General features: G+C 42.2%; 1 protein-coding gene across 1 annotated transcript in view; it reads left to right on the forward strand.

The window, feature by feature from the left end:
• Positions 1 to 13,673, forward strand: part of WDFY2 (WD repeat and FYVE domain containing 2) — a 65,616-nt gene that overhangs the window by 36,536 nt on the left and 15,407 nt on the right. The window contains exons 3-4 of the mRNA XM_042839251.1: positions 1,741 to 1,814; positions 8,783 to 8,837. Coding sequence (XP_042695185.1) covers positions 1,741 to 1,814; positions 8,783 to 8,837 — 129 coding nt within the window. The remainder of the gene's footprint in view (positions 1 to 1,740; positions 1,815 to 8,782; positions 8,838 to 13,673) is intronic.

Consider the following 13,673-nt stretch of genomic DNA (forward strand, 5'->3'; position numbering starts at 1 on the left):
TCAAATGTGGCCTTTATTTAGCAGCGTGTCTCATATTTGCTTGTAGCTTTTGTATCTGAAGTGCTTTGAGTTATCTGGAAGAAGCATACTTTAAATAGCTAATTTAACTGAGTTTTTCTCTGTAAACTGTTTGTCATCTTCAGAGTTACTGATAGTTTTTTCAACATATGCACACTGTTTGACATTTTAAAGCTGGAATGTTGAATATGCCTGTTTTGGTATTAAGTGCCTTTTAAAAGGGTATGATGTTTACTTAGAATTGCTTTGTCTCTGTCATTTTTTTCCTACAACATCCTAATTCCACTATGATCTGGAAGTCTCAGTATCATAGCAGTGTCCCACCATATGAAGGGAAGCTTTGAGTTTGCCTTTTCTGAAGAAGAGGTACAGAAAGGAATGATTTCATTACTGTTAGTAGCCATAATGTAGCATTTCTGTTCCAGCAGTTCCCTTGAACTGAAGCCTTTTCTTTAATTTAATTCTTTGATGTGAATGTGATTGGCTTCCTGCTTGCAATTAGTTATCCCTTAGGAAATGTATTAGGGGTGTGCAGTGCTAGAGGTAGAATAGTTCTGTTAAACAGGCTTTCCTTGCTGTGATATAGCTCAGCTGCTAACTAACAAAGATCTGCTGAGCTATGAGCTGTACAACTGTAGGTAAGACATTGTTCAAATGGAGAATATAGCAAATACATGGCACTGTAAAACAAAGAACTCTGAGTCTGTTACTAACAAAACCACTGCATGTAATCACAGCGGAGAGAAGAAACTAAAAAGGAGGGGAAAAGAATTAAAAGCACGTCTGACTGCACTCAACATCTATTACACAAATATGGTTTGATCAATGGTCTTACCACTACAGAAAGGGGATGGATGCCTGTCCCTAGTCACAGTGCTGAGAAGTGATTACTGAAGGGTTCTGTGGGGACAGCATGCTGCTGTGCTGGATGGTAAAAGCAATCCCTGCCTTCTAAATGCAGCCTCACAGTATCTTGATTAAACCAAGCATATCACTTGAGTTATTACAAGAAAAGTCTGATTTTACCCTGTATGCAAACCTCTCTATATCCTAGGGGGACTGATTTATGAGCAGTTTAAGAGTGTATCCTGATATTTATTAGTGTTGATCTAAGAATCAGTGGCAAGTTTTCCACGGAGTCTTGTATTTTGGCCATAGTATGTGATACTGTAATAATGTTGTCTGGGGAAATGACCACAGAGCAGTTGGACTGACTGCTCTTTGTACTGACTGGTAGGTCAGCTCCTGTTAACAATGAGTCAAGTTCACTTTCTTACTGCAGGTGTAGGATGTGAGTCTTTGCCAGCATTTTCTTTTACTGCTGATAAAGGGCAGGCAAATGGCTTGGTTTTGTTTTGTTTTTATAAAAACTGCCCAAATTATTCAGCTAAATAAATATAAAATGTGTACTGAAATGTCAGGTACCACTCATATGGATATACCAGCACAGTTCTTGTATAACATGCCTCATGCCCACTTTCAGAAAGCATTCGTAAGGAAAAATGAAGAAACTGGAGCAATAAATAACTGTTAATCCATGCCCTAATAGGATAGGATGAATGAATGGCACAAAAAGGCACTGTTGTTTTTTTTAAAATGTTTATCTATTGGAAGGGGGCAAAATGATGAAGCACGGTGAAGCATGCTGGCTAGTTTTAGCTTTCCAGAACTTCAAGAAAATCGCAGTTTTGTTAACTTCATCATCATGTTCATTTTTTTCAGCTCCATGTTCATGCATGTCTTTTAACCCGGAAACCAGAAGGCTGTCCATAGGTCTAGACAATGGTACAATCTCAGTAAGTACATACAAAGATTTCTAGTTGAAACGCTTCCCTTTCGAGAAGTATATGTGTGATGGGGTGAGGATATTTTTGCTAGCGTTCGGGAGAGAGAATTTTTACTGCAGTGGATCTAAAGCTGTAGTGTGGAAAGTGATAGATTACTCCAAATTTTTCTCCAGCCCTCACATAAAGATTGAATGGAGTTTGCAATATTTATTAGGCAACTAAACAGACAATCTTAATTTGCATCTATCTTAAAAAAATAGCAAAAAGAACTAAAGAAAAAACAGCTGAACAGCTGTTGTTTTATTAAATGAGTGTCTTGTTAATCATGCCATACCAAAGTTTTCTGAAAGCAGCAGTTGAGAGGGGAAAAATAATGTTTGAGAGGCAGAAGATGAATTTCTGCTCTATATTTAGCTACTTTTCCAAGTTTCAGGGTTCAGATTTTGTTTTCATCTCAGTTCCTCTATAGTAATTGCTCATATAGGTCAATGCTCTTGCTGAAAGAATTGGTTTATTAACATCTCAGAGATCTGTGTGTATGGAAAGGAAGCGGGATATCAAAACAAGAGCCTGTCATTTAGATTTGGAATAGAGAGTAGCAATTGACTCTCTAAAAGTTGGATTTTTCTTGTGGAATAGTTGATGAAATGCTATTGCCATACAGAAAGGAACTAGGGGTCAGGGAGGGACTTCTCACCTGTGCCCCATCATTAGACATCTACAGTTCAAGACCATTTTTATTGTCATTTCTGATTTTACTGCTTTGTCGCTGCTTTATGGGCTTTATAACTGAATGTATGTCCATAGGTTGACAGAAGGGCAGCTGTCTGCACTAAACCAAGATGGTATCTGGGATGGGACGTGTAGCCCTTTTAGCTATTGCCCATGAGCTGTTTCAAAGATGTGAAGGCTTTGACCCATAAAGCTATTAATGGCTCAGCACCAGAGATTTTCAGTGCTCGAAGGAGATTTCTCCTTTTGTATCTAGGAGATGGGACAGCTGCCAGAGAATTCCCTGCACCTCTGAAATTCCCTTCTTCCCACTCTCCGAAATAGCTTTAATTTTCCAGTCCTACTGGACGCATTTGTTTTCACCAGGCCTTTGAGGAATGTGAAGGCAACTGTAAATAAGGCATTTAAGTATTCCAGCTTGATGAAAGAGATGTCCTTTATCTTCATGGCATTTTGCCTTGAAGAGTCAGAGAGTCTGAACAGGGTCAAGTATTTTCCATTCTAGAGCTAAAGATGGGTAATGAGGTATGCAGGTGGTAAACCAACATGTTACTTCGGGTACTTCTTAGTATGCATTGCCACCTCTAAGACATTGTATTTGTTGCCACACTTTGCTTTCCTTTGCCCTTCTTTTGAATACAAGTCAATAGGAGAGGGAAGGGCTAGTCTGTGTTGCTTCATTTTGTCCCTACTAGCTTTAAGCAACTGTGTAGTAGAGGATTTTGCAGAAAATATGCTCTGCAAACTTTCACAAGGGATGGAAAGTTTCCCTCTGCAGAAAACCCAAGGCTTGCAAGAGAAGCCACAACTGTATTATGTTGCAAGATGTGTTGAAGGTGGAGATGGAGGAAGGGTAGCCCGACATTCAAGTCCTTGCTATATATAGGTGTTAGGGAAAATCTAACACCAAATACTCAAGGGTAGGTTACAAGCACCTTTTGGAGGGCCATTCTAAGCATGTATACAGGAGTAAAATTAGTCTAGCACAAAAGTGTACAAGGAGGGCACGCTGTTTACAGAGTAAGAGACCTTCCTGCAGCAAGGTGGTCTTAGTGCACTTTTACTGTGTAACACTCAGAAGAAATGCACAGACAATTCACTTCAGTAGCTTGAAATACTTGGGCATTGGTCAGCTGCTCCAGCACCTTGCGTGCAGGGCAGAAAAGCTCTGAAAGGTGTTGTGCATCTGCTTTGTATGGAAGGGAAGATCTCATGGCAAGGGCTGCATAAGCTAATATAGCTCCCATGATGTCAAATTCATCTTTCTGTGCTACTGCTTTTACTTTCACACATAAATATGAATAAGAAAGTGAAACTGCCTTTTATATGAAACTTTGTAAAGTTATGTGGCTTTTGGTTGTCACCCCAGAAATGCCTGTGGTGCCTTTTGAGAAGGATGGGCAGCAATGCTGTTGTTAGATAAAGATGTTCCAGCAAAGCCACAGTGAAGTGAGGTTTTAGGCCCCGTTTCTCCTTAAGAAACAGACTGACAGTTTTTACTTCTACAAAGATGTAGAAGTAAAAGTAAGAGATTGTTTTCAACCTTTTGTAACTTCTCAGCATGAAAGCTGCATCAACTTTCGTGCAGCACAGTACACTTCTCTCTTGAGTGAAAGTTTGTCAAGCATCTTGCTTGGAAAGCAAGAGTACTTGAAGCACAAAAAAAAAGTTTCTTGTGATCATTTTTATGCCTTGCAATCCCTTTTTTCGGATAAATGGCACTTGTATTTCTTTTTGTCTTAGGGGCTGCCTCAGGTTGCTTTTGGAAGCCAAAAGACACTATTGCAGTCATAAATTCCTTCCTCTGAAGAAAATATTATTTTAATGGGTGCAAGTTTCTTGATACCACTATAGCAAGCAACAAGGAAAGGTCTATCACTTGAAATAAATAGGAGAGTTGACTGCCAGGATGCAACTCCCCGCTTAATTTCATCTAAAAGTTAGCTTCCTAGACAAAGTTAATCATGAGGCTCTGCTGCCAGTAGAGAAATGAATTGCCCTTGGGAATACCCATGTTGCTTATGCTATTTCTGAAGATATAACTGAGGCATTTAGTTTTTAGGTAGCTGAAACTGAATGAAATTGAACTTTTTATCTGACCTTGCTTGTGTTCAGATGAAGTTGTTGCATACTTGGAGAAGGTCCACAAGGAAAACAAGTCAAAGGAACAGCGCTGTCTGAATTCTTTCTTGGGGATGGTGCTTAATATAGATTCATCATCCACATCATCTGATCGTGCAGATGTCCACAAGCTTGGCTGTAAAGAGTACTAGGAACACCTAGGCTCTACCTGCTGGTGTGCACCTCTGCCACAGTGGGAAGTTCAGTGTGTTTTTTTCTCCAAGAAATAGCATAATAGTTTCTATCCTATTCTGATTTTTGCATTTAATGAAGTGAGAATGCTGTAATCATTTTGAAGACCTTTCTTTGCAGCAGATGTAGACATAGTCACTGACATTAGATTTAAGAGTATTCATTCCTCTCAATTTCTGAAGCTAGTTTGCTGTTCTCTGCAAGATACGGTGAGAGCACTGTCAGTAACTTGTATTAATAGGATCGAGTCAAGCCTCAAAGATCCACACTGTGCTGTCAAAATGGCATCATCTAACAGAGTATAGACTGTAAATTCCTTGGGGTGGGAGCGAGGCTGTGAATAGGTAATAAATAAAAAGTATTAACTCTGAGATGGGATTCAGTTGCCAATGCAGAGGTCTCTAGTTCTGTTTCGTCATCCAACACTTGATGTCCACCTGCAGCTCTGGAAGGGTATGGCTCTTCTTTTGACTCTGTGTCATATCAGCCAGCATGCACGGCCAAGGATTCTGAAATGACATGCACTAGGGTATGTGTTTTCTTTACCTTAACACAAATAATTCGAAACAGAACACCAGTGATATTTGCAGTCTTATAGAAGACTTATAGAAGTCTTAAAATCAAGAGTGGAAGTTTTTGGTGTGTGTGTGGTACAGTGTGAGGGAGATGTGCTCAATGAAGGTGCAGCTGAGAGCCTCTGTACAGCAGTGGGCATTGGGTTGGCCTTTGCAAATGCTCAGGACTTCACCTTAAGGGCTTTCATAGCACTGATTACTCCACTGATGTAATAGTAATAAGCTTTCCTTAGACAGACAAGATTGATCAGTAATGTTTCAGTATTGCAAGAAACATATAGAGAAACTCAAAGGAGAAAAATGAAAATTAAAAAAAAAAAAAACAAACCAAATCCACACACAAGAAAACCCTCTGAAGAGCAGAGGATGATCTTACCAGAAAAATGTTTAATCCCTGCGAGGAAGGTTTTTGGTTTTTCCATTCCAAGTGCTGTGATGTGTCACAGGCCCTCCTGTGCATAAGCACTGTCACAAGACTCAAATCTTTCCCTGTTCTCTTAACAAGCTGTGTGTGAGCTGTGTGGCTGACCTCAGCCTTTCTAGCTCATTAAGAAGTGCCCAAAAACCGCCTAATGAGAACTGAAGCATCAGCAGCTCTGAGAAGTGTGAAACGTTGATGTATGGAAGGATAAGAACCAGTTTCTGCTGGTACAATGTTAAAAAGATACAGTCAATGTTTCCGTAGGGCAGCAGCCACAGTGTATGTGCAGTAGGGCATGAATTCATGGAGCAAGGTGCCCTGTGTTAAATTACCTGTCTACTGATGTAATTAAAACCTTGAGAGGGATAGAGGAATGTGGGCAGTAGAAAAACAAGTGACTGTGTACAGGGGAGCAAGAAATGAAAGAACTTAAAAATTAGAAAATGTGAAAAGGAGATGACTCTCAAAGTAACAAATGCTTTCAGGGGAGAAAATAAGATGCAAGAAATCTTGGGGGAGGTGGAGAGAAGAACATGCAATATCATGACATCCAGTATTCAGGTTAATGGAACTGTGTTCGTATTGTACTGTGTTCATCCCTTTAGATAGAGTGCTCTATCGATAACATGCAACCGTGGCTTGTATTAAAGCACACCTAATCAATACTTGGCTTAACCTTACTAATTGCCATTGTGTTTTGATTCACTGCATTGCAACAGGGAGATTCGGGAGACTTTTTCAGCCTTCCAATAAGTTGTCCACAGATAACTGAGCAGAACGGCCATGTCAAGTTTGTCAAAGGCAAAATGCAAAAGCATTGTTCCTCACCTCTGCACTTCTGATCACCTGCATCTGTGTGTCACCCCGGTGCAATCTGTATTCACTACCAGGATGGGAAAGACAAACATATTCTCCCACCACGTGTTGCAGCAATTAAAGCTGTTTCTTTTCAGGCAACATCAGCAGACAGTTAACGTTCGTAGAAAAGGGTCTTTAATTCAAGTGGGCTTTGCAGAGAAGCATTCTGTGTGTCGGTTTAACCTTCTTCAGGCCGTGGTTAATTAAACCCACTTCCCCTGTAAGTAAGTAGGGAGGTATAGCAGATTTTTAATGCTCTGTGGTTTGCAGAGTTAAGGTGACCCTGGTATAGAAATCCAGCTGACTTAATTGATTTGTCACCACTATTTAAATAACACCCTTCATTGTAATCCTCAGCTGCCAGAGGAAAGCTAAGAGGAGGTGGATAAGAATAAAGGAGTGGAAGGTGAAGTAGTGCAATTCAAGACAACATATTTATTACTGATTTACAAGCAGAAAACTAGAAACAGCGCAATACATAGCTGCCTCAACCCACTCACTGTTGTTTCCTGGAAGCTGGGACCTGTAGGTTTCCAACAGATGCGTGTAGCAGCCTCTCCACCTTGGTGCCAAGCAGGAATTATGGTGTATTAGGGACAGTCCAGGTGCTGGAGAGCCATGCTGATTACATGGAGACCCCACAGGATATGTAGAATGACTCTTTGTTCCAGATCAGAAAAGTTGGGTAAATATCAGTGCTTCAGTGGTTAGAATGTATTCTCATACTCTTCAGCACTAAACATTTGATTTGCCTTAAAAGTAGTCCGTGGGCTCATGAAGCCCAGTCCTTTCTGTCAGTGCTTTTGGCAGTGCTTATGCATGGATATTGCACAACTTTAAAATGTAGCTCATCTTGTGTTTTACAATGTTCCTTTTATTTTCACACTATTTCCAGATTAAATAAATTAGGTTTTACTGCTGGCCCCAAGCTAGATTAGCCCAGGGAGCTTCTGCATAGTTTGTTTTAAATAATTTAATGCGATGTGTTTTCAAGCTCCTTGTTCTTTCTCACATTTCTCTCAGCAGGATGGCTGCACACAATTACCTGAGGGCAATTTGAAAGCGAGTTCATGTAGTGGTGCAGCAGGGCTCACCCTTTGCCAGGTGTTTCCTCCCAAGTGAAGCTGCAGAAGCTGTGTTGTGACCACTGTTTCCCCTACTCTGAACAGCTCTCTCCTTCAAAATAAGCAGCAGGAACACCCAGGTGCTCATTCTGTTTAACCACGTGGGACTGTTCCAGGAGCTGAAACCTCCACACAGACTCTTTACTGCTGATTTTCATCATTCGCATCCTCTAAAAGCCAATTTAAAGATGGTTAAACAGCAGCACCAGGGCAGCAGGACTGCAGAGCATCTCCCTGTAGGGTGTTCTTCCCTGGCTATAGAGAGAGCCAAGCTAGGTCACTCTGCATGCCTGTCCCTGGGCAGCCACCCTGTGCCCATGCATTACTGCTTGGTAGCCACAGCAGAGCAGCAGCAAAGCAAGACAGTCTGCTTCTAAGATACCAGAATAAATAATAATTAATAGTGAGATAAAATCAAGGTGGGGAGGAACGTCTGTGTTTGTTTGCCTGAAGTATTGAGAGACTTCTGAACAGAAATCTGAACTTTTCCCCTTTGTGGATTATTAGTACATAGTTTGGAGAGAGCATCTCCAGGGGCCTCTCACAAATTTAATTGGAGCTTCCCGAGGTTCAGGTGGGGGTGTGCATGCAGATGTGCACACAGCTGGGTGCATGCACAGATATCTGCTCCAGCAATCCTGAGCTATGAGATGTTTGCTGTGTGCTGGCATTCAGGTCTCCTGCTTTGTGGTACACTGGCTTATTTGTAGCCAGCCATCCTGCCAGCTTCTTAAGTTCTTTTTAATGGTTCCTCTTTTATCTCCACCTTTCTGTTCAGAAGCACTCATGAGGCTTTGTTAGGCCTTTTTAAAAAATGAAATGATTTGTGGGGTTTTTAGATGGAGGTACTCAAAATTTGCAAAAACACAGACAGATTCAAATGATAATAGTCTTGGACACTTCGCATCTCTAACCCCTGTTTCTGTGTTGCTCTTCTTCTTTCCGTTTCCCCAGGAATTCATTTTATCAGAAGATTACAACAAGATGACACTAGTGAAGAGTTACCAGGGTAAGAACCATGATCTGTGCTAATTAGTCTGTATTGTCATTAATTTTTATTAATGTGCTCTTCAGGAGCGAGAATCGAAATATTCTCCTTTACTGTAATTTTTCAGGCTAATATAAATGCTGTTTTTATCAATAGATCAATACTGTGCTTTGAGATTGCAAGACTTACTGAGCTATTTCATGCTCTATTTTTCATTTGAAGTCTACTTTAGGAATGTCATCGTAGACAGCAAGCCGTCAAAAATCCAAATGTGTGGAGGGAAGAGGAACATTAGTTTTTAATATTTAATAGTGTGCATTTAATGAATCTATTTAGAAAGCTGACTGTCTTTTAGGGTTGTAGCTTTTGGGACGAGTACAGTTGTATTTCAGTAAATGCTTGTTTTAGTAATCTCAATATTATCAGTGGATACCTGCCATACTAAAAGGTCCATATCTTTTCTAATTCCACTTGGCCATTTGTTAGTGGGATGTTGTAAGAAACATAGCTATTTATCCTTACTAAACTTCTAGAGGACACCACACTTAGGTCAGGTATCCCTATAAAAGTAACATAATAGCTACCACTTATTTCTACACCTCTTTTGCTGTTTGACTGAGGAGTGATGTATTATATGCTAAGAATCGCGTTTCTGAAGAAGTCTCTGACCTGTTGGCTTGAGATCTCTCTCGTACCTTTCACATATATATTTACTCATGTATTTGAGTTTCTGTATCTTGAAAAATTAGAGAATAATTTAAATCTCTAAATGGAGGCTCTGGGGATCACTTTGTAACCTTTAGATTTAAAGGTATGAAGAGAATCACAGAATCTTAGAATGGCTTGGGTTAAAAGGGACCTCAAGGATCATCGAGCCCCAACCCCCTGTCACACGCAGGGCTGCCAGCCACTAGATAAGAACTAGATCACATTGCCCAGGGCCCCATCCAACCTGGTGTTAAACACCTCCAGGGACAGGGCATGCACACATGGGCATTCTCCTGGTGAGACCAACGTGGAGGCAGAGGTTGCCACTGTGGAGGACTGTCGTGCCAGGTGCTGGACTCTCAGACAACATGTTAGAAGATTTTATTTGAAAGCTGTGTACTTATTTTAGGGCAAGATAAGTGACACCTTTGCCCAGAATAGGTATCATTTCAGGTCTAGGGCAAACCATAACCTGCAGAAGCCATTTTTCTTATGGCAGTCAGAGACCACAGACAGTGCCTGCTTTCTTCATAGGAGAGATGCTCCAGTCAGTCCTCTGATCATCTTAGTGACCTTCCTCTGGACCTGCTCCACATCCTTCTTGTGCTCTTTTTGGGTGGGGAGAACAGAGTGTGGTGAGCCAGGCTGCTGGCATCTCCTAAATTTGAATGTGGGAGGGGTATCTGGATAGTAATCCCTGCTATACAGGGGTTAAAGAAGCAGTAGGTCTAATGTTCTGCGTTCTGTGCATCGCCAACCCTATCAGCAAATGGTTGTTTTGGAAAAAAAGTGCCCCCAGGTGCTGTTGGAGATGCATTTTTCTTCTCTCATATCTCATCCCCATTTAAGAAAGGCAGACTGTTGCCAGTGCTGCAGATGGGAATGGTGGCCAGAAGGGGGGAGGCAGATCTTAGTTCTTTGCTACAGGAAAGGTGTTTGGAATAAAAGACTCAGTGAAGGGCTGTTCACAGCCTGCTACAGTTTTATCATACCATGAACCAGGAGACACTTTGGTAGGCACAGCTGCCTCCATCCTGACACTGCATCTTTGCTTATGGGACATATCACTGGGGATGGAGTGCAGCAGTGCTGCTGAGACACTGCTGCAAAGAGAGGGTGCCTGCTTGCACCACACTGTCTGGGAGAGTGTTCAGGGAAGGGATATGTAGTTTTTCTGTAGGCATGCCATGATCCAGCAGAGATGAGCCTTCCTCACCTGTGTGTGGTGACTCCCCTCCACAAAAAACTCTCCATGAAGTACACCTTCCTAATACGGCCATATAAAAGTATAGAGGATGGGATGGGTAGGAAACAATGAGGCACTGTTCTAAATAGCTGAAGCTGCTCTAGTGGCTAAAGCACTAATTGTGTCTTAAAAAGCCAGTTGTATGTCTGCCAAATAGTCTGCTGGTGCATGTGCATAGGCTGTGCTTTACTCTTGGCAGGAGTCTGTGGCCAGATCTGGTGTCACGCAGCCAGGACATGGCTGGCATGGCGCCTTGAAAGTTGTGTTGCAAGGCTGTGCCTGGAGTTGCGAAACCTCTTTCTTGAAAGGGATCAAAACAAAGAGGTTAAGTTTGTGGCACTGTAATTCAGTACTTCATGGCAAGTTATGGGACATTGACCTCTCACAGGAAATGAAAAAGAATGGCTTCTGCTTTACCTCCTACTCATTTTTGTTAATTATTTGCATGATTATTCCACTCAGTAGGATTTCTGGATCTATTTCTGCCCCATGCCATTTGCAGCCTCCCATTTCAGGAGTGTCCCGTCTCCTTTCAGGCCAGCTCATGCCACCTCCTTATTACTGCTCTCCCTGTGTACAACCTCTTCTTTTGGACTTTTCTTGCACATTTTGGACTTCTCTGTGCATCCCCTTTACCTTGAATGCTCACAGTCCATCCCTTTTCTTTGTTACTACTAAGCCTATTTTCTCCAGGCATGGCCCTCCATCTCTCCGGTTTGCTCTTTGCCCAGTGCTTGCTTCTGCCTTCTCTTAGGAATGTAATTGTCCTGCTTGCTCTTACCTTCCCTCTGCAAATGGACCTGCATCTTCCTCCTCTCTGCTGCTTCTCTGTGTTCCCTACCCCATAATCTTCCCCCACATGTGGGTTCCGTTCTCCACTGGCCTGCTGCTTGCTGTGACTTTTCCTGTACCATGGCAACAGCTGCCCTCCATTCCACTTCTCCTTTGTGCTGTTGCTGCATTGAGCAGTACTGGAAGTGTTTTCTCCACCTTTGTCTGCGCACAGTATGCAGCCAAGCCTTCTATGAATGAAGGACCACCATCTTTTTGCTACTTCATGTCTCTGAGTCTATACTAATCCTAGGGCCAAGCATTCTGTCTTGCCCTACTGTCAACTTCTGCAATTTTTCTTTAAGCCTCACGTGGATCACATTCTCTCTAAATGCCAAATGACTTCCTGCCTGCATTTGTCCTTTCTTTCTTCCCCAGCTTAGGTGACCTCTACCAGGCTTTCACTTGGTTCATATATTTCTGACATCAGTGTGTGTGGTGGCACCAGCTAATGTGTGGGCAGCAGTGCTGAATTTGGGAGTTCTTTTTGGGGAAGGAGGATAAGCAAAGTTATCTTGTGTTCCACTTCCACCACAAGATGTGTGCATTTCTTTAACATCTTCTCCTTCAAAAGCAGAGCGAGAACTGCCTCACCATCCACGTGCTGTACTTCTAGCAAAAGGTCCTGCTTTGTAGAAGCATTAGCAGCAGATATCTGAACATGAGTTGCAAGCCAGCCTAGCTGAACATTTACCAACATCAGTGCCGAGTCAGTAATGATGGTAACAGACACTGGATATTTGCAAAGTATTTAGTGTGATGGGTCCCACAAATTTCTTGAACACCTTGTTAAACTTCATGAGGTTTCTGTGTCTAGTTTTGGGCTCCTGGGATGAGGAAGTCCTGGAGCAGAGCCAGTGAGGGACTGCCAAGTTGACAAGGGAGGTGGGACACGTGGTGTGTGAGGAGAGTCCAAAAGGGTTGGTTTTGCTTGGTGTTAAGAGAAGGCTGAGATGAGTCTGACAGTGGTCTACAGCCACACAATGGGAGGGAGGTGAGGCAGTGCCACGTTGCTCTTGGAGGTGTACGGTGAAAGGACAAGAGGCAGCAGGCAGAGATTGCAACACAGAAAAAAAAAAAGTTCTGATTAGATAGCAGGGATTTTTGTTTTTCAAAATGAGGGAGGTCAAACGCTGGAGCAGGTTGTCCAAAGAGCCTGGCACGTCTCCATCGTCAGTAAAGAAAACATCTCTGGGCAGGCCTTGAACAGCCTGATCACAGCGAGCTTTGCAGTCCTGTGGCACTGCCTCGGCCTGTCTGCAGCACTGTTGGGGCACACAAGCCCTCAGGACATGTTTGTGATCCCATTGGGTCCTTGCATCAGCATGGATACCGGCATGGCCCATTCTGCAGTGCCCCACTGCACTGACTGGCTCATGCAGGTGCTTGCAGGAAGACCAACAGATACATGAAGCCCTGCATTAGTGCAATGGGGATCATTGAGTTTCTTACCCAGCGAAAAAATCTGAAGGTAGAGAGATCTGTTCGAAAGCCTTGTATTTTTTTTAACATAACTTGTTCTGCATTGTAGAGTTTGATCACGACTCTCATCTATGCTTTATATTTGTGCAGGGTAGACAGCAATCTTTCCACATTGTTCTTATTGAACTTCTCTGCATTTCAAACAGAGGGTTTGGAGTGGTTGTTATGCTTCCAGAGATATTTAATGTTTCCAGTGTGTCAGCTTCTACACTAAGAAACGCAAGCAGCCCTCTTTGTGCAACACGTGTTGCCGAGTCTCAAAACAGCAATAAAGCAGCAAGCTGTGGATTGAGGAGCACGGCAGGCGCTGTTCACTTACAGCTGGTAATAATTCTGTGTGTCTTTCAAGCCACTTGTTTTAATAAAAAGTCATCTCAGTCAGCACTTCACAACCAGACCCAGTGGTCATTCATACAGAAATCCTTCTATACAAGCCTGGGTTCCATTGGTTTAATGAAAAGCTTTTGATGACTTTGTTTAGGTGGCAGCAGAAATTTATTCGTTCATCTGTTTTATTCATTTTGCCCAGCTGTGATCTTTTCAGTCTTTTTATTATTGTTTTCCATATTCTTTTTTAGCTGGTTCCCATG

The sequence above is a fragment of the Centrocercus urophasianus genome, unplaced genomic scaffold (genome assembly GCF_019232065.1).
Source record: "Centrocercus urophasianus isolate 14NV4802_14NV808 unplaced genomic scaffold, USGS_Curo_1.0 seq_9, whole genome shotgun sequence".
Lineage (NCBI taxonomy): Eukaryota > Metazoa > Chordata > Aves > Galliformes > Phasianidae > Centrocercus > Centrocercus urophasianus.